This window comes from Pipistrellus hanaki, assembly GCF_964339955.1.
Source record: "Pipistrellus hanaki genome assembly, chromosome: 11".
Taxonomy (NCBI): domain Eukaryota; kingdom Metazoa; phylum Chordata; class Mammalia; order Chiroptera; family Vespertilionidae; genus Pipistrellus; species Pipistrellus hanaki.
In genome coordinates this window covers 33,974,192-33,996,311 of record NC_140513.1, presented here as the reverse complement: position 1 = coordinate 33,996,311, position 22,120 = coordinate 33,974,192, and the positions used below count along the sequence as shown (strand labels likewise).

At 40.5% G+C, this 22,120-nt stretch overlaps 1 protein-coding gene and 1 long non-coding RNA gene across 2 annotated transcripts in view; both read right to left on the bottom strand.

Annotated features, from left to right (window-relative positions):
* The window catches only part of LOC311630442, a 930,538-nt gene that overhangs the window by 313,653 nt on the left and 594,765 nt on the right, over nt 1–22,120 (bottom strand). The gene's annotated exons all lie outside the window — the stretch shown is intronic.
* Nucleotides 567–22,120, bottom strand: part of LOC311630436 (guanine nucleotide-binding protein G(q) subunit alpha) — a 263,324-nt gene continuing 241,770 nt past the window's right edge. Inside the window, exons 6-7 of the mRNA XM_084899433.1 lie at nt 9,630–9,783; nt 567–6,019 (exon numbers count right to left, since the gene is read on the bottom strand). Of these exons, the coding sequence (XP_084755559.1) occupies nt 5,829–6,019; nt 9,630–9,783 (345 nt within the window). The 3' untranslated portion in view covers nt 567–5,828. The remainder of the gene's footprint in view (nt 6,020–9,629; nt 9,784–22,120) is intronic.

Genomic DNA, 22,120 nt, shown 5'->3' with positions numbered 1-22,120 from the left:
GTTCTAAATAACACACAATTCCCTAAGCAAGGGCTAGACAGCCCATCAGAGAGACCTGGTCATAGATAACAGGGACAGGTGTTGCTTTTGTTAGGATTTTTAAGTCCCTCCTCAGGCACTGATTCTCCACTTGCCACCATCAACACCAACGCCACACAATTGCCAGCAAAAAAAAGCTACTTTTTTAGCTGATCTCGAAAGCCTACCTGTTTCTAAGTCACAGCCATAAACGACACCTACACACACCAGGTCCTTTTGCCCACATGGAATACACCCATTCACCACACCACTGACTCAGAAGATTCTGAGCCAAGCATTGCTGCTTTAGGTTGAAGATAGCAGCATGGTAAGTCTTTATTGAGCAGCTATATAAATTTATTTTTACAGTTGAGTGCAACCTAAATCAGGGCAATTTTTTAAAAAGCTAATTTGATCAATACTGTCAATACGAATTTCCTACTACAGGATGCTGAAGTTTCTGATTATACACAGAGGGGAAAATAATTTTTTTGGTTGGTTTAGACACTATTGAGCTTGTCTACTTTGGATAATGCATGTGCAGTATGAAGTGTCTTAAGAAAAGATTTATTCCAATACTGCTCATCATAAAGAACATTCCAGGAGAAGCTTGGGCAACTTCAAGAGAAGCAAAACTCAAGAATGAAGAATACTGTTGTACAAAATTATGGCCAAAAATACTGTATTTTTAACCAGCAAGATCATTGGGGCATTATTATACAACATTAGGTGTGTGTTTTTTCTTTTGCAAAACTAGTTCTCATCCCCAAACATTAGACAATACATGCATTTGAATGACATTTTAAGAACCAGTCAATATGATCTTTTTAAATACTGCGATTAAAAATGTTTTCTGACAAAACTCCCTAAACACATAGGTCTAGTAAGGGTTTCCAATGTGGTGACAGGTGAGGAATCCAGCAAGAAGTGGCATTTAATTTTTTTTTGAGGAAAAGAAATCCACCAACATGCTTCCAGAAAAGTAATCTGAACAAAATTACATAGTCATTTTCTAGCTTTTTCCCTAAATTTAAAAATATCCTATTGCTTATCTTCCTCCGTTATTTTTTTTTTCTGTCCGCCACAGCTTATATGAAAATCAGAATTCCTTTATCCGTGTAAGATCCAGTTTTACCCAAGAGGTGTTTTAATCACATGTAAGTGTCATTTATTATTGGGTTGGAATTATGTGGGGAAATGGAAGAAGTACATGACAGATAAGGGAGGTAAGAAGGAAATTAATATCTGAGCACCTACTATGTGCTGAGTGTGTATGCATACTTTGAACGGATGTTTCTAGAGGCAAGAGTGTTACTGAAAAGGCATTGGTAGTTGGGAAGAAGGCAGGACGTGGTTTTTTATTCTGTGAGAAAAACAAATGGCAAGTTGAGAATCTGCACTCAGTGGCTGCTAAACAGCAAAGTGTCTGGCTCCAAGAATCTCTAGCTAGTCACATACAACTAGGCCATTTCTTTTCCTAATTTGATGGAACCAAAATGAAATCCCAAAGACACAGTTACCAGGACAGATCTATTAACGCTACATATGCTGGAAATATGTAGAGAAAGATAAACATACCAGTATTACTCGCTTTAATTTTTTGTGTGTTTCTAACCAAAGATATATCTTTGGAAGAAAATGTTACCGTATACCAAGCATTCCTATTTGTATCAATTGAGATGTTGTCATCTTACCAATTAAGTGGTTTTAAACCCTTAGTTAATTTTAAGAAGAGCAGCAATATACATTACAATATTTGGGTACACTTTATTTTTATATGGGTTAACATTCTGCTATATTTCATTTCATTCGTCCTTTTTTTGAGAAACTGAAAAACAGAAAAATTGAAGGTAATCTGAAGGTTATTTTCAACCAATATCTGAGTCTTGCAGCATTTCATTATGCAGCCCTTTCTTCCCATTATTTTTTAATTTTTTTGCAAATAAGTCATTTTGACCCAAATCCAGCATAAATAGCATTTCAGCGATTCCTAACTTAAGACAACTAAAATTTACAGTCATGTGGCAGTATAAATTTTAAGATTACAGTTCGTACACCTTGACAATCAAGATAGTCTGAAGTACAAAAAGTAAATTGTCCTTTAGCTGAATTACCTTTTAAAATATTAGACCTGCTAGTTAAATCTACAAAAAAATACAAGTTTCAGGTGTTCTTCAAATACCTTTTGTAGATGTCACTTGTTAGTAAACAACATATGCAGGTTCCTAAAAGGTCCCCCCTCCCCCAGTCTATTCATGACATTCAACAGAGCTCTTTATATGGGAATGTTAAAACAAAACACTTTGAGGGGATGTATTTACTTTTGAATGGGCGGGTTATTTCCCTTTGTTTCAGATATGAGGCACAAACTTCTAAATTTAAGCTCTGTAAGGCATCGTACAAACCTCCAATTTACAAATAAGGAATTCTCTGTGGGTTGGAACTGCCGTGTCACGCAAAAAAAAAAGGGAAAATCATCTGTAAACTGGTACACTGCAATGTGTTAAGTGAGTCATGAAATGGCTGCTTGCCTTGGTATGCTGAAGAAAGGTTTTTTGGGTTTTTTGTTTCTGGAATAAGACATGCCCAAGTCATAAAACCTGCCACAGGCCTCCGTCCCCTACAGCCTCAACAGGAGGCCGCTGGCACACGCTTGCAATCAGAATATAATATAAAGCATGAGTAAACTTTTGTTTTTATACAAAACTGAAAAGAATCCCTTCCCGCCCCTAGCCCCTTCGATAAAACCCTGAACAAAGAAATGAAAAAGAAAATCCTTTAGCTTCGACTGACTAGTGTGGCTACAGTTAGGTTTCCAGGCGTCACTGCAGGTAGGGTGATCAATTTTTTCCTTTCTCGAGAGAAGGGATCTTGTCATGCACCCTAGGAGGGACAGTGAGGCCACAAACCTCAATTCTGCATAGCAATTCCATTCCAATTTCATCAAGACACATAGAACAGTCTTTCCCTGTGTTGCTCAGCTTCCTCTGAGCTTTGAGATCAGGTTGAATCGACTACAATCTACTATAGCTCTATTAAATAGAATATCTTGATTCCCTACAACTGTAACACTTATGATCTTGTGATGAGGTTTTCTCTATACACACTGTAGGCCTTCAAATGTTGTTTACATTTGTGTTTTTTCCCCCTTTTTTTATTTTTTTGCTGCACCAAATTTAAGATCGCCCTTTCAGGCAAGCAGTGGTCTCTAGCTGTTAAAACATTTCCTTAGTGGATCACAATAGCTTCTAAAGCTGCCTTTCTAATAAAGGCCACCAGAGAGGTAATACTAAACTGTGCATTTGCCAAATAAGAATAGGAATTGTATAAAAGCTCATATTCCAATCCTAGGTAAATGGCAAAAGTTCTACAAAGTTGTTTTCCATGTTTGTATAAAAGCTCCAACTGATTTAATGTATTTTGCTATGAAATTACCTTTGGGTCTTATAATCAGTATACCTCTACTCAGGAATGTGCAAATGATTTTATACAGCACGATGCTAGTACCGCTCTGTACGAGAGTAAGGTTTTTTTTTTTTTTTTTCTTCTTTTCTAAATGGAAAAAAAAAATATCCCTAGTCAGAAATAAACTGACAAATTTACATTCTCCTCTCTTAAAAAAGTAAATAAAATAACATTATTCAAAATGTGAATTAGCTATAAGACATACAATTACATAGATACATATCAATACAGCACATTCAATCTGCCAAAACAATTAATGATCACAAAGCCAGTATGGATGCTGATATTGAGAGAGAGATGTATGTACAATGATTAGAGCATTCATAATTGCACTATACTTACAGGCAGTCTGTTTCTTGATTAAATTACAGGTGCTTTCTGAGCAAAGAAAAAAAAAAAAAGTAACCTGTGTCGTTTGAGGCTGGGAGAGTGAGAATGAGAACACTGCATTACCAGTTAGTAGTAACCCTGGTCCTCATCTAATAAGCCAACCATTTTCTCCCTCCCCATTGCTGTGTCAAGAGAGTGATTTCCATGGAAGTTCAGACTTGTGCCAAATAGCATTATCGTTAAAATGAGACCCGCGTCATGGCCTCATTCTAACTTCCCAGCAGGTTTAAAACAATCAGGATTTATTTTCTTAAATCCTATTTCAACTCACGCCACTTGATAGGAGAGCTCATCAATTTTTTTTGCGTTTGTTGGAAATGGCACACAGAGAACGCCAGATCTCTCTCCGAGCAGGTTCAGTTACATAAACACGTGTTCTACAGAATAGTGAGAGGCTACTTTTGAGTTTAGTCCACAAATCTTCCTTAAGTTCTACTTAACCAGTCACCAGTTTAAAAAGATCCAAAGGTGGTCAACAAGCAGTAGCTTCATATTTTGCAAATGAAAGGTGTCAGAATAATACTATCAATCAGTGTTCTTGGCAGACCTTACTGGACCTTAAAGAACAGAAAGAGTACAACTGGCTTCAAATGAAGAGACACAAGCAAATGTCACGTTGCATCACAGAGGACACTCTTCCACATTGCCGGTTTGGACACTCGACGTGGAACGTGGAGACTCGACAGTAAGAACTAAAAAAGAATGGACCGTGAGAATCAAATGTACAGTTACCAATTGTTTGGCAATTGGTGTTTCAGGTTCATTCTCAGCCAATCATTTGAGGCTTCACAGTCTTATTCTCTTGCATTTTTAAGATACTGGCTTTTATCATTCAAGTTCTTATTCTGTTTTACAAAAAGCCAGCTTTGGCAACACAGACCTATAATAAAAATCATCTAAAAACTGTGGCCCAAACACTCAGGAAAAAAAAAAGGAGGGAAAATCCTAACCAGGGGGGAAAAATTAAGAGCAACCTATGAAAAGGCCCTGGGTAGCAGCCACTGGGGGAAATGTAGTGTCTGTTGGCATTTTTTTTCCTCCTCTTTTTTTCTTTTTGGCATCTGCGATTTAAAGAAGAGAGGGTGAAAAAAGAAAAAGCAAGGAAAGGAGGAAGGATGATGGCACATGGCATTTCAAAAGAAAGGACTCCTTCCGCGCGTCTCTGCCCTCACCTCACTGACGTCTGCACGTCTCTCTGAGCAGCCACACTGTGGCTGAAGGCAGGAATCCAAAAGGAATGACACTTAACTGTTAGACAGGCATCCAGGCCAAAGTGAGGCAAGACAATATACTTATATAAAAACCTCTATATGTGTATCCAGAGCAATACATTTAAAACCATAGTATTAATACTTATACTCCTTCAGCAAAAAACTACAAACTGTTCAACTAAGCTGATGTTAATGGCTTAAATCGAATGATGTCATCCTGAACTGTTTCATTTGAGAGAAAAACCTGACCAAGGATGGAACTAGGATAAAGGCCATTGTAACCTGGGAAAACTCTGGAGGGAGGTATGGGTTAGGAAACCGGAAATCAGCTTCATTTTGCTAAATAGGAGAAAGTGGGGGGAGGGGAGGGAGAAGAGAGGGGAGAGGGGTAAAGGGAGGGACAGAAAGGGAGAGGGAAACAACGAATCAACTCTTAATCTTTGTGAGTGCATGACTGAGAATTTAAAATACATTGAGTCACGAGGTTTTGCCTAAAAAAAAAAAAAAAAAAAAAAAAGAGAGAGAGAGGAAATGTGCTGGGACTGTACTTCAGCATTCTGCTTTTCCTCTGAATAGTTAAATAAAATCATAATATTTACTATAAACTCTGTGGACACGCTCACACAGAGTCCAGGACGGCAATAAATTAGTATTATGCAAATTGCTTTCCACAGAAATACAGTCCCTCTTGTACAGCTTCGAGAGCCCGCCAAGGAAGGGAAGGGCGGTGTCGAGGAGGCACAATTAGACCAGATTGTACTCCTTCAGGTTCAGCTGGAGGATGGTGTCCTTGACGGCAGCGAAGACAAAGCGGATGTTCTCGGTGTCGGTGGCGCACGTGAAGTGGGAGTAGATGATTTTGTCACTGTCCGGGTTCAGGTCCACGAACATCTTCAGGATGAATTCTCGAGCTGCCTGGGCATCCCTCTGGGGTCCTGTTGGCCAAGGGAGGAGAGAGACAGCGTGTTAGCTGATGCATCAATGCACTTGCTCAATAAATGTTGATCGGGTCATAGGCATGAAGATGATGTCTATATTGCTCCTTTTTTTAAAAATAAGGTGCCAAATTCCAGTTGACATATTTTGTTAGTTTCAGGTGCACAACTTAGTGATTAGATATTTATGTAACTTATAAAGTGATCGCCCAATACGTTCAGTGTGCATCTGAAACCTTTCATAATTATTACAACATTACTGACTCTATCCTTGACCATCATCGTGACTCTTTCATAACTGGAAACTTGTACTTGTTAATCTCGTCACCCTTTTCATTCATCGTCCAACCGCCCTCCCATCTGGCAACCATCAGCTTATTTTCTGTATCTAGGAGTTTGTTTTGTGGTTTTTTTTTTAGATTCCATATATAAGCAAAATCATATGGTATTGCCTTTCTCTGTCAGACTTATTTCACTTAGCATAATACCCTCTAGGTCCATCCATGCTGTTGCAAATGTCATGATTTCATTATTTTTTTATGGCTGAGTAATATTCCACTTTTGTATGTACCACATCTTTACCCATTCATCTATTGATGAACACTTTGGTTGCATCCACATGCTAGCTATTATAAATAATGCTGCAGGAACAGAGGGGCGAATATATCTTTTCGAATTAGTGTCTTAAATGTCTTTGGTCAGACATTTTATTAACTCACCCCAATGCCTTGCAGGGCCAGACCAAATGATTTCGAGGTTCTATAAGGCCCTTCGGTTGGACATTCCCTACCCCTGCTCTGAAGAATATCAGAACTAGACTCAAGTTCATTAAAGAGCCACTTGGAGTGTGTTTTGTTTTTAAGATAAATTATGTTATTTGAAAAAAACATAAACTACAAAGAAATCTTTATAGCAGAAACACAATTCCACAATCCCTGAACAATTTTGCAATTCAAGCCCATGTGGAAATGATAATTTCCTTTCCTAAAAAGAAATACAGAAATGGCATTCATTATGGTTAAGACCTAGTAAGTGCAGAAATGTGGAAGTGTGAAATTTATAATACCATAAACATGTTTATTACAAAAACATCATGCAGAGTGGGCCTAGCGTTTGTTCATTCTTCTCTCATCTTACAAGGGCCTTGGGTCTCGTGAAATGACAGCTGCATTTGCTTTGTGAATAACAAAGAGTCTCCATGGCACGGCCAAGTGTCCTCTGTGTGCTATGTGTGTATTGGAGGAGACAGACAGTAAAAACCACCTTCAGATTTTAAGACATTCCCAATGGGCACCTGTTGGAAGGAAAATACTCATAGTGATGGGGAATCTGAGGAAAATACAACAAAGAAGATATATAAAGAGATCAGGAAGATGTTGGAGGGAGAGAAAGAGGGACAGAGAGGGAAAGAGGGAGAAATGAGAAATAGGCTTTTATCACAGAAAAATACAACTGATGTGGCTCTGTGTGCTGCACGGAGCAGCGGAGCCTTGGCGGGCAGCTGTGCTCTATCTCCCCTCTGTCATCCTGAATGCAGGCACATCATGAGAGCATGCTGGCCCACGGATGGGCGCTGTGCATAGGGGAAGGGATTGTTTCCCACCTGCCCATTCTCATCAAATTGAGAAAAATTAGAGGGGCGAGGGAGGCACGTGCGCTTGGGTGTATGCCAGAGGCTTTGTGCTCGTCTCACTTGGGCAGATGCTGTGTTTACAGAGCATGCCTGTTGTTTGGGAGAGCAAGTGAACTACATGCGAAGTTAATTCCTTCCACAGTTTCTCAGGGAAACTGAGGAATACAGCTTTAGGCATTTATGACTTGGTGGCAAGCTTAGTGACAGATTCAAGGGGGGAAAAGTGAGAACACTGTATAGGGTAGGAAAGTTATCTGGGTTTTTTAATTAATTAATTAGTTAATTAATTAATTTTTAAAAGAAATACCCAGCGCAAAGGAAAATGTACTTGCAGAGGGGACCTTCAGTTCTTTAAACATGCACCGTCTCCCTTCCTTGTGTGGGATGAAAGGATGAGTGAAACACCATTCCAGATGTGTCTGTATATTCACAGAGAGCAGTGAAGCCAAACTGAATCATAGTTTTTAAAGTAATTACCTTTTAGAAGTACAGAAACACTGAACTGACATCCTACCCAGACACCATGTTGATGAAATAATTTTAAAACTAGTCTGTTCTGCTGCCATGCACATGCTCTGTAACAGGTGCTTGGGATTTGTGCTCCTCTGTGGCAGAAACCACATGTGCTCAGTGACTTGCCTTTGTGATTCCCTTCAATTCTTTCTCACTTAGGAAGGAAATGAGTAGCCGATAAACTTGTCCATGGCATCGTCGCCAGTAAGCAGCAGGCTGGAGCTCTGATAGGCCAAGCCTGTTCTCAACTACCATTCGGTTCCAGACCAGGTTTGGCAAACCTTCTCGGTAAAGGGCCAGAGTAAATATTTTAGGCATTTGATCTCTGTCATGACTACTTAATTCTGCTGTTGTGGCATGAGAACAGTCACAGACAGTGCCCAAATGAATGGGTGTGACTGTTTCAATAAAACTTTATGGGCCAGTGGCTTGACACTTTCACTATTTTAGCATGGCTGGGTGTAGGCCCTGGTCGGGTAGCTCAGTTGGTAGGAGCGTTGTCACGATTCGCCAAGATGGTGGGTTTGTTTCCCGGTCAGGGCACATTCAAGAATCAACCAATGAAGGCATGAATGGGTGGAATAACAAATCAATGTTTCTCTTTGTCTCTTTATCTCATCAATAAAAAAATAAATACAATCTTTAAAAAAAAAATAGAATGGATGGGTATGGATGCATTTTGTTATCAATTGATCAAGTATTTCTCAGAACGGGTTGGATATCCTGTCCAGTTACTCAGGACTTTACTGTCTGGTTGGAGAGACAAAAATCTATTTATAAGGAAGGAAGGAAGTATTATAAAGCTATATGAATACTTAAATGAGTGCTATTGATTCTAAATGCCAGCGGAAGATCTTAAAGGAAGGGTACCATTCCTCAGGATGATGGTACTTCACCAGCCCAAAGTAACTATTTCCTGAGTAGTCACTATGTGTCAACCATCATACTAAAATGTCACACAAATGCTATCTATTAGAGTCTACAAAATAATCCCAGGATTTTGGTCCTAAGGCCCAGAGAAACTAAATGACTTGATCGTGGTTCCATAAAGAGGAAGTATGGATCTGAACCTGGGCGGCTGACTGCAGAGCATGGGCTCTTGATCACAAAACTGTGTTCTCTCCCCAGAGAGAGGCAGACTGTCACCAAATGAATGGGAGATACAGAGGGAATTATAGTGGTTGGTACACAATCAGTCAACACTACTGGATTGTTCCCTCCTCTGATACGATTATTTCAAAGCACGCAAGACATTTTCTTTTGCTGTAATTTTCAGCATTGTTAGGGAATGAAATGTTTCATGTCATTAGAAGATGAAGCAAAAAAAAATCCGTCCTTCCTCAGTCATGCCACACACACACTTCTGGAGGGAAAGGCAGCAGGAGGGCACTGTGATGTGTTTGTTGGTCTTGGCAGGGAAAACATCTCCCCGGCTACTGGGCTGGCTGAAGAGTGCTGACTTACCATCATATTCCGGGAAGTAGTCAACTAGGTGGGAATACATAATTTTCTCCTCTAGAAGATCTTTCTTGTTTAAGAACAGAATAACTGAGGAGTTCTGGAACCAGGGATATGTGATAATTGTTCTAAAGAGGGCTTTGCTTTCCTCCATTCGGTTCTGAAAGACATCATCAGAAAAACAAGGTGTGAATTACTTGATTACTCAATTTGTGAATCGCGCTCATTTCTGAAGTCCAGCCATCTTCTGTATGCATCTGATTTTTGTAGCCTTGGGCTGTGCTGTAGTCACTTTCACCAGGCTTTACATGCATATGGTTCAGGACACATCTGGCCTATTCTCATTATGTAAACTCAGGTTGACAAGGAAAAGATAATAATAATAAATCTGCTGACATAACTCCTTCACCCTTAAGAGAAATCAAACCCAAGAAAATCATGTTGAATCTGGCACACTCATAAATTTTCACCAAAAATTATTAGTTCATGACCAAATACCTAAGATCTGAATTAAGAGCTAAATCCTAGGCTTCCTTTTTGCATTTCCTAAGCTGTGTTTAATTTCCTAAGCACCAGAATTAACTCTATTTTTAAACAAAAATTAACTCTATTTTTAATTAACTCTATTATTAAATTTGAAAATAAAGTTAATTCTTTGCCCAAAGTACATCTATATTTCTAGAATTATTACTATATGCATAGTAATAATAGATAGATAAATCTCTCCCCTGATAAGAAAACATGGAAAAAATATTTTTGGAACATATATTTTCCATTTATTGGAGCCTACTTTCTTCCTGTTTCACTATAATCTTCATACAGGACAATACAAATTATGTGGAGACCATGTAATTACCTGGAGATACAAATGTGATATTTCTAACCTTAAGCACTTATATTATCTACTCTACCTTGGTAACATAAAATCACCCAAAAATTGTGCCTCCTACAGCCACACCCACCTCTAAATAATTCCTACCTTTGGGCCCTAAGGCAACAGAGTTGGGGAATCCTCCTTTCCCTGAGGGTATAAAAGTCATGGTGCATGGGTATGCTTCTTCCTAGACATATAGATGACACTTTCCAATTATAATTTTGTTCTATGTGCTATGACTGGGTTTCAGGCAATGAAAAGGCCTGCCTGGGATTGAGCCCACCTCTACTGCTGACAGGATGCTCAGTGGTTTTCGCAAGAACATCCTATTCCACAACACCCTGGTTGGCTCTGAACCGGGTCGATCTAGGCCTAAGTCATTCACAACACCTTTCCTGGTTTAAAATTTTCAGTTCAGCTAAATAGCTTAATTGATTCGATCAACCCAGGAATTTTGTTGGGGACTCTGGGACAGAGAAACTTGCTTTCATGAAGAATGTGGAAGAGGAGCATCAGGAGCTCCTAGCAGCCACCGTTAAACAGGAAATAAACCAGGACCTGTGCACCTGGTTTTAACTGCTTAGTCAGATCATGCCTGACAAGATGGAAGGCAGGTCAACTCTGTGCTTGTCTCTTCCCAAGACCACATCAAATTACAACTAAATTATAGAAAAACCATCATGGAGAACCACATAGAGACTAGCTGCCGAGAATTCCTATAACTAAGGATATAAAGACAAAGCCACGTTGTGACTGATAGGAGGGGCGGAAAGATGGAACAGGAGGTCCCACACCCATAGTGTGGCAATTAGATTCGGGAGGGTTATCTGGCTGTGGAGCCCCTCCCTCCCCTGCCCACTGAGGAGTGAAGGGTCACATCCCTACACCTGGCCCCCAGCACTGAGAATAGGAGTCTCCATAACTCTGGCTGTGAAAACCAATGGGGATTATATCCAGGAAAGACGAATGGCTGTGGGAGACTGGGTCAATCTTGGAGAACCAGTGGGAAGACTCACTCCCTCTAAGCTTCATTGCAGGTGTAGCTGCTTGAAAAGCACCAGGAACAAATGGGGAGAAACTAAACTGACTAACTTCAGTAACTCACTCCAGGGATGGAAGCACTGGAAAGCACCATGCTCCTTTTGTAAGCCCTCCTCCCATCTAGCTAGCATGGCACTGGGGGATGCTAAATCTGTGCTCTCCATTAACCTGGCTGAAACCGTTTATCCCTCCCTGGTGACTCCTTGAGACCACCACCCCATCCAGCATGTTTGTCCAGCCTAAGACTCTTCCAGTGGTTCCTCCACAGAAGCAATCTTGGTGCTGCAGTCTTTCCCAAAATGTCTCAAAGGTCACAAACCCCAAACAAGCGGTGGCCAGCCTCAGCATACCTTTTAACTGGCAGGAGGGGCGGAATGGCTTACTGAATGGCTTCCAGACCAGTATAAGTGGCAACCAGTCTCAACTTATATTGTAATTCCCATCAGGTGGCCCCAAGCCTGGCCTAAGCAGCAACCAGTCTTGGCCGAGATGTAGCTTCAATTAAGTGGCCAAAAATCCAGTACAAGTGGCTACTGGCCTCAGCTCACATGGTGCTCAGCAAAGGGTCCCAAGCCCAGCATAAGTGCCAGCCAGTCATAGTTCACAGCTTAGCCTCTCCAACCATAGCACAAGCAGCAATCAACTGCAGATCACTTTGTAGCACCTACCAAGAATAGCAGTGGCTGAGCTTTCCCTGCACCAGAGGCCCTCCCAAGAGGCTCAAGAATCACCATATCTAGGGGCTGGCTTTAGACCACACCAGAGATCACCCAACCAGCTCCACAAACACACACCTCAAGGGCAGACTCAGCTGGTACCAGAGCCTTACAAAGGTGACTCTCACTCCCTGGAGTCAGCCCTCCCACAACAGCTTGTCCAATGTAGCCATGGCCTGTCTTCATAGCCAGTCATTCTAGGGGTCAAACCCACCCATGGACATGCAATTGAGGCTCACCTAAAACAGAAGTCACACAACTCACACAGGGACATCCTGGTAGTACCTGGTTCAGGAGACCAGGAAGATTGAGCTAGAGAGCCCCATAGGACACCTTCTACATAAGGCCACTCTGTGAAGGCTGAGAGATATAGCAGATTTGCCAAATGCATAGAAGCAAACATAGGAAGTTAACCAAAATGAGGAGGCAAAGGAACATGACCAAAATGAAAGAACAGGACTAAATTCCAGGGGGAAAAAACACCTAAAAACTAAATGAAATGAAGATAAGCAGTCTGTTCACACAGAGTTTGAAACAGTGGTTATAAAGATGCTCCATGAAGTTAGGGTAAGAATAGATGAACACAGTGAGAACTTCAACGAAGGCAGAAAAACATTAAAAATGTGATAGAACACATGAAAAATAACCAGTCAGAAATGAAGAATACAATAGAGGCAATCAACAGTGATCAGATGAAGCAGAGGATCAAATCAGCAACCTAGAAGACAAAGCAGTGGAAAACACCCAATTGGAACATTAAAAAAAAAAAAGAATTTTATAAAATGAGGGCAGTTCAAGAAATCTCTGGGTTAAGCGTACCAACACTCACATCACAGAGAGAACAAGGTATTAAAATCTTCTTTGAAGAAATAATGACTAAAAATTTCCCTAACCTGGCAAAGAAAATAGACATAAAAGTCCAGGAAGCACAGAGAATCCCAAACAAGATGAACTCAAATAGGCCCACAACAAGACACATCATAATTAAAATGTCAAAGATTAAAGAAGTGAAAGAATCTTAAAAATAGCAAGGGAAAATAAAGCAGTTGTGTACAAGGAAGCTCACATAAGGCTGCCAGCTGATTTCTTAACAGAAACTTTGAGGTAAGAAGGGAATGGCACAAAATGTGCAGTGATGAAAGGCAAAGACCTACAACCAAGATTACTCCACCTAGCAAGGCTATCATTTAGAATCAAAGGGGAGATAAAGAGCCTCCCAGGTAAGGAAAAGGCAAAGTAGTTTATCACCACTAAACCAGTATTACAAGAATGTTAAAGAAACTTCTCTTGGAAGAAAATAAAAATATGATTAAGAAAATATAACAAAGAAAAAATTCTCACTAATAAAAGCAAACAGTAAAAGCAGTGGATCAACCAACTATAAAACACATAATTAAAATTCTAAAAGTCAGACAGGGAGAATCTTAAAATCAGCAAGGAAAGAGCAGTTAGTTATATACATGGGAGCTCCCATAAGACTGTCAGCTGATTTCTCAACAGAAATTCTGCAGGCCAAAGGGCAGGGAAGAGGAATGCAAATTAAAACCACAATGAGATCACATCTGTCAGATTGGCTGTCTATAATAATAAAAGTGTAATATGCTAATTAGACTGATATCCTTCCGGACCAAGCCACTGCTGGCTGGGGCCAAGGCTGAGGCTGAGGCCAAGGCCCCCTGGCCGCCAGGGAGGGTGGGAACAGAGGCAGAAGCCCTCAGCCACCATGGCCTTCGAGTACCGAGGCAGATGCCTCCAGCCACTGCAGCAAAGGCAGAGGCAGAGGCGGCTGGAGTGGCGGTGGGGACTGATCCTCTTTCACAAATTTCGTGTATCAAGTCTCTAGTCAATAAATCAACAAACAAGTGTTGGTGAGGCTATGGAGAAAAGGAAATGCTTGTGCACTGGTGAAATGGTAGACGGACACTATTGGAAACAGTAAGTAGGTTTCTCAAAAAGTTAAAAATAGAACCACCACATGACCCAGCAATTCTACTTCTGGATATTGAGCCAAAGAAACCAAAAAACTTAATTCGAAAAGATATATTTGCCCCTATGTTAACTGCAGCAATATTTACAACAGTCAAAATATGGTAGCAACCCAAGTGTCCACTGATATACAAATAGATAAGAAAGATGTGGTACATATATATAGCCATAAAAGGAATGATATCTTGCCATTTAAGACAACATGGATGGACCTAGACTGTATCATGCTAAGTGAAATAAGTCAGACACATAAAGACAAATACCATATTATTTTGCTTGTATATAAAATGTACAAAACAAAACAGAAACAAACTCATAGACCCAGAGAACACATTGATGATTGCCAGATGGGAGGGGCTTGGAGAAATGGGTGAAAAGGTGAAAGGGATTAAGAAGTACAAATTGCTAATTATAAAAATAGTCATGGGGGTTGAAACCGGTTTGGCTCAATGGATAGAGCGTTGGCTTGGGGACTGAAGGGTCCCGGGTTCGATTCCGGTCAAGGGCATGTACCTTGGTTGCGGGCATATCCCCAGTAGGGGGTGTGCAAGAGGCAGCTGATCGATGACTCTCTCTCATCGATGTTTCTAACTATCTCTCTCCCTTCCTCTCTGTACAAAATCAATAAAATATATTTTTTAAAATGGGGATGTCAAGTATACCATAGGGAATATAGTCAATAATAATGTTTACAGCTATGCATCGTACCAGATGGGTACTAAAATTATCAGGATAATCACTGTGTAAGGTACAGTGATCTAATCACTATATTGTATAGTGACTATATTGTGATAAATGTCTAGTCACTATACTGTATAACTGAAACTAAGATAATACTATATGTCAACTGTAACTGAAAAATAAAAAACGAACAACGAATCCCAGCTTAAATTTAGTTCTGTCTCTAGATTTTTTAGTAAAATCAGCCAATAAGTACCTTTTACTTTTTAAGCTGCTTTGAGCTATGTTTTCTTTTTCTTTCTTTCTTTTTTTTTAACCCTCACCCAAGATATTTTTCCATTGATTTGTAGAGAGAGTGCAAGAGAGAGGGAAAGACAGAGAGAAACATTGATATGAGAGAAACACAAAGATTGGTTGTGTCCTGCATAAGCGCAGACCAGGCTCCGGCCAGGGAGGAGCCTGCAACCAAAGTACATGCCCTTGACTGGAATTGAACCCAGGACCCTGCAGTCCACAGGCTGATGCTCTATCCACTGAGAAAAACCAGCTAGGGCTGAGCTGTACTTTCTGTTTCTTATTACGTCAAATACTTCTAGTTGGTGTACCTGGATACATCTCACTCTCAATTGAGGCTGACGCTGCTGACTTTCAAATCATACTTGGGGAGGGAAGGTGCGGAGAGCCTGATGAGCCGGGATGACGACCTGGAAGGAATGTTCTATCCCACTGCTGTGACAAGAGGTGCCAGTCGACACATCCAGCCAAGTGTCTGAGTCCCTGCTATGAAAATCTAACCTTGCTGGCTTCCTTCACTCCTCTTGTTTTTCCCAATTAAGGTGAGTTAAGATTCTGACATTATGCTGTATGAGCTGATTTTTCCACTCGGCAGTGAAAATTCCTTATGCTTCCCTGCCCCCAACTGAGAGTATTTACAAACTGACATGCTCCCTATCAAAGCCCCTAGTCTACATCCTCCATGGGTTAAATTACATTTTCACAATGTTACACAAGGTAGTGCAACATGCAGAGTAGGAGGCATGATCCACTGTGCTCAGTAGGACTTGCAATCAAGGAGGGAACAGCAGGTCCTATGAGACTTTATGGCACTTGCTGTTCAGTCATTTGCCAGCACATGGGGTTTCAAGGAGGAAAACAAATGTACGAGACACATGTATGGCTGATGGTAAAGGTTTTAGTATCCTAAACACAGGGCCCCCTGTTAACTGGGTGGGCCTGGCCCATATCTGAGGCCCAAGAAGGCTCCTGATTTCTTGCCACCCCCCAGCTACCACATGTCATAGACTGAAAGCAAATGTCCCTCCCAATGAAGGGTGGCCTGGATGTAGGCGCGGGAACTGCAATGGAGGGACAGAGGCGAGATGGGTCTGCCAGGAGTATGTCATTTCCTAAGATAGACATGAGAAGAACAAAGTGGTTACAGAACTGAGGACAGGCTGTGAGCAAGTGAGCTCCATGCAGTCACCTTGCCTGAGGTAAACATGGCCGCAGAAATGTCAGTCTGACCCAGACCACACTTGCCATGGACTCAATGTGTGTGTCTCTCCCAAAATTCATATGTTGGAAGTCCTAACCCCCATTGTGATGGTATTAGGAGACAGAGTCATCAGGAGATGACTGGGATTAAGTGTCCTTATAGATCTCCGAGAGCTCCCTCAACCCTTCTGCCATGTGAGGACAGAGCAAGACAGGCAACCACCCGAAACAAGGAAGCAGGCCTTCCCCAGACACCAAAATTGCCTGCACCTTGATCTTGGACTTCTCAGCCTCCGCAACTGAGAGAAATAAATGTTGTTTATAACCCAGTGTTGATATAGCAGTGTAGTGCTGATCAGGTAACCCTCCTCCCTTGGAACCAGCGATGAGTAGAGCTCTAAACTGGAAGCTTTCACCCTGACCCCTGGCCCATGGGGGACAGGCTATCTACTTCCTACTTTGTGACCATAAAGGACCGTTTAGTATCTTCCCTCATCATCAGAAAAATTCCTGTTCAAACCATCAGTGAGGGGGTCTCACATCTCTGATTGATTCTCAAGATCTCTGGCCACAGTGACCCCAGTGCACACCTTCCATCTGAACCCCCCACAAATGCTCTGGCCTCCAGATAAACAAACTCCATGTTGTCAATGTCACACAAGTGTGATACAGTTTTCCTGATCTGTGGCCTATAATGCTATCCTCACTCCTTCAAGGCCCAGACCAACCTGACTTCCCCAGGAAATCCTTTCCCAAACCCTTGTTGGACTGGCTCCTTCCTCACACCCCCAGGGTGCACTGTGTCATTCCTCTTTGTCCGTCATTTAGTAGACACCCCAGGAGGGTTTATCAGAGGCTGGGGATGATACGTTGGAGATGGGGTCTGTGCCCCAGAGGACTACAGAAGACAGGAGGGTCAATGTGTAATCCCAGGTCCACGTGGTGGCCAATGGAAGAGTGGGGCCACACAGGAATGAAAGATTTGATTTAAAAGCAAATGTAGTTTTGAGTTGCATCTTGATGGATGGAGAGATTACAAGAAGGCAAGAAGAACAAAAGCAAAGCAAAGGAGACTACAAACCCACAACCCTGTAAAGAGATCTGTGAAAAGTCTGCTACGCTATTTCCTCTCAGACATAAAGCATTGAAGAATACCTTATGCATTACCTTACTAATGGGCACTATTATCTTAAAGACCAAAACTAGTTGGCCTTTTTTTATGTAGTAACCTATGATAATGCGTAATTTGACTCAATGTTATTATTTGTAGCTTACTCAACTTTGCATACTTTAAAAATTTGCAAGCCTGGTCTTCTGCATAAGGGTTTCCTCCCTCAGTTACTTAGGAAAAAGCTTGGTGTGTTTGACTTTGTACCGCCCTCAGGATCACATTGTGCGTCCTGTCTGATGTCAACACTCTCAGAATTCAAAACATGCTCGGTGACAAGATCCTGTTGCTGGACGGAGTGGGGAGAAGGAATGGGTCAGGGCTGTGAGATGGAGACTTCAGGCTTGAAACAGAAGCTCTGCCATAAATGCTACTCCATGTGACCTTGTGCCAAGTGACTGAACCTCAGATTCCTTTTATCCCCAGGGCTTGGGAGGACAGAATGAAAGTGCATGCAAAGCTCTTAGCTATGACCCCAACACGCCGGCAACAGCTTTCACTGGCAGCCACCATCAGAGATGGTAAAATGGCTACTTAAGAATCTCTTGGTTAGGCACTGTACTTACTTCACATCTCTGGCCAAACTGTAAACCCAGAGAAATCTTTCTAGTCACTGGAATTGTACAGTTAACCTAGCCATGATTTCAAGCCCAGATACACCTAATTTCTGAGAAATTGAAAAATCAGGTTTCTGCCAATTTCATTCATTCAATATTTGAATGTTTCTTCAAGTATCTTAAAAATCTCTAAAAATGTTCAATACTCTCAACCCCAGAGCAAACCAAGAGAACAACAGATATAATATATACATGGAGCAGTTGGAATGAGAAATAATTCAAGACACTCTGTAGCCATCCCACTTCTGCTATCCAACTCTGACAAAGGCATAGAAATGATAAGGATACTAAATTCAGCTGGACGGATATCTTCTCTAGATGATTTACTTAGTTTTTGCAAATCTTTGTAAGTGATTATTTGAGATCAGATTTTGCTTGGAGAGAGTTCCCACAAGTTCTAATATTATAGTTCCTGCCTATGAATCAATGTATTCTTCCTGTACAGGATATTTAGAGAAGCAAAAATATAGAACATATTTGCTTATTACCTCCAGGTCTAAGGTTTCTAGGCAATGAGATGAGATCACAGAGCAGGCCCTTGTAAAGTGAGCTACTGGAAACCAGTGTGGGGTGTAGGAGGGGTGGAGGAGGAAACCAGAAGGACCGAGAAAGAAGCTGGGGGAAGGGACAAGGAGAGGTGATCATATATCCTCACACTAAGCCTCACTGTGAGTTAGGAAACATGACAGAGGGGTAATTATCTCTGATTCGGAAGTCCACTGTCTAGAAGTTACAGAAGACAGGGCTGCTTTCTTAAATATTTTCTAGTATTTTAGTTCAGTCAAGTAACCAAGTAATAATCTCTTTTCAAGACTATTTTATAGCACAATGATCTTTCCACTGAAAATTACCCTATACTCCATATACTACTAGGTACACTCATATGCCAGTGAGCCAAAGTCTATCCTTATATACATAAATTCCTTTTGCTCATAACATTCTTCATGTCTTGAGTATTCACAACATTGCCATTTTAATTCACTGACCTTCCTCCCATCCTTCCTGTACTCCAACCATACCCACTATTGTGTCATCATCTTGGGTAGTCCCACTACTGGCTCCAGAGAGATTGCCACGTTCTTGCTCTGTGGCTGTTTTAATTCTCTGGCAAACACCAAAGGGGTGATATTGGTGTTAGGATAAGAATTTGGTTTGGCTATGTCCAAAGAGATCAACTGAAGGGCTTGTATGGATTGCATTTTGGGGCCCTGTCCAATGGGGTACCACTTAATCTGAACTGGCCATGATGATATAACACACCAAAGTTCTTGTTAGTAACTCTGTTCTACCATCCAAAGACAGCAGGCATATGGCTAGAATCTCCACTGAACAGGATCAGACAGAAGGTAAAAATGAAGTAGGGAAGCAGACAATGTTTGGAGCTGAAGGGCTGCTGTAAGCAGATAAACTGGTCTTAAGACAAGAATATTAATGAAGGAGGGGTAACTTATTGATTTAAAAGTTTCTCATAAGAAGACATGTACAAAATATATTCTGAAAATAAGTCTCTTGTTAAATGAGCCAAGTGCATTATACTTCCTAAGGCATTTTACATTTTTAAACAATAATTATGTCATTAATAGGGTTGTTTCCTTTTCAGTCTTATTTTCAGGAACAGTAGATCATGAAAATTTTCAGTCTTTGGTCTATTTTTAGCTCTATGAATATAATTTCTTTTATATAAAATTTAATAATAATAATAATAACTAACATTTTTTAGTGCAAATATGCACCAGATTGTTCAAAGCACTTTACTGTGTAAAAGAAGTTGGCAAGCTCTTCGATAAAGGACCATATAGTAAATATCTTAGAAGCTTTGCAGGCCAAACTTTCTCTGTTGTAATTACTCAATGTTGCTAACATAGCAGAAAAGCATTTATGGACAGACTATACATAAATGAATATTTGTGTGCCTGGGTTCCAATACAATTTTGCTTTGGGCATTGATATTTGAATTTCACATAATTTTACATGGTATGAAATATTATTCTTATTTTGATATTTTTCAGTCACTCACAGATGTAAAAACTACTCTCACTTACGAGCTGTACAGTAACAGAAGGTATGGTGGATTTGGCCTGGGAACCATAGTCTGCTGACTATAGGTGTGGAGACTGAGTACCAGGTGATAAAAAATTACATAACACACCTAGTATTGAATTAAGTAACTATTATAGCTATTTGAATCATTAGCAACAATTTACACACACACATACACACACACATATTTTCACATATTTTAAGAGTTTGAGTATATTTACTTATAATTATATTCAGAGAATTTATAATATACTAGAGGCCTGGTGCATGAAATTCGTGCACAGAGGTGGGGAGAGGGGTCCCTCAGCCTGGCCTTTACCCTCTCACAATCCGGTACCCCTCAGGGGATGTCCGACTAAACCAGCATCCCTCTCACAATCCAGGACTGTTGGCTTCCAACTGCTCACCTGCCTGCCTGACTGTCTGATCGCCCCTAACCACTCTGCCAGCTTGCCTGATTGCCCCTAATAGCCTCTGCCTGCCTGCCTAATAGCCCCTAACTGCTCGCCTGCCTGATCACCCCTAACTGCTTGCCTGCCTGCCTGTTCATTCCTAACTGCCTCTGCCTTGGCCCTGCTGCTGTAGCTTCATCTCCAAGGCTGTCCGGAAGGTTGTTCGGCTGTCTGGTCTAATTAGCATATTCACCTTAATTTTTACAGATGATAAAGCACATATATGTGGAAATAAAAGCAGAAATAAAAGCAAAAAATAAGATGCCCCCCCCACCCCGTACATTTTTTGGTAATATCTTTGAGCCTTAATTTTCTCCCTATTTATCTTTTCCCATAATTCTTAGATACTGAATTTCTAAATTTATTCTCTCCACACACACCCCCCCCCCCTTATTTTTCCACACCATGCAGGATAAAACAAGAAAGAGAAATCAATGTTTTAATTCATTTGCTTAATTTTAGTGTCAGGGAAGTAAGGATGTCTATTTATCCAGATGTTGCACATATGTAAGGAATGCCTTTCCAGATGTTTTAATTCCATGCATCTGGCATTTTAAAACAAAACAAAACAAAACAAAAAAAAGTGAAATAATCCTCAGTTGAAGATATATCTTTCATGTCACTTTAAGTAATTTTAAGAAAATAATTCTACAAACATTATTTGTTAACAAGATACTACTATTAATGTGTGTGGATTTACTCTATCCCTCCTTTTATTCTTTACTCCTCTAAATGACTGATAATGTGGAGGGAGGGCAGGGAAAATACACATGAAAAACTCAAGCCACTTAGATTATAGGATTTGGGGGTAAACTTTTGGCAAAAATTCTATAGTATGCATTATCTGCAGTTTTCAATGATGTGTCTGCTCCTTGTTCTATTACAAGTGGTCTTATTTGATCTTGCACACTAGAACAAAGTCCTGGCACCATTTAAAAGCAATGCTTACTGTCTGCTTATAAAAAATTAGTATCCCCATCTTGAATGACTTATTGGTAGGTACAAGAAATTCACTCAAATACTTGCGGGCTGATTCGAATAATCCCTCCTCCTTGGAAAACTATAAAGTGCTGACATATGCTTTGGACTAACAAGCTTTGAGAAACAATGGGCGTCCCCCCGACCCCGCCCACCCCCCCCCCGCCTTTTTTAAAACCCAGCATTCTGTGTAATACATACATGACAGTAATTAATACACAAAGTGCAAGGGTATTACAAAATTTATGAAGAGACTAAGTATTATTTTTTTCCAACAAAAAAAGTATTAACAACCCTCCAATGAAAAAATGAGAACCGGGTGTAGAGCACTAAGATGAAAAGTTTCACTATTTTGCCCTGGAGAAGAGTTTATTCATTCTCTTTGTTCTTTATTCTGATAAAAATTTGCTGGATGCTTTTAAAATATTTTAAAGAAAATGTTTTTCTTAT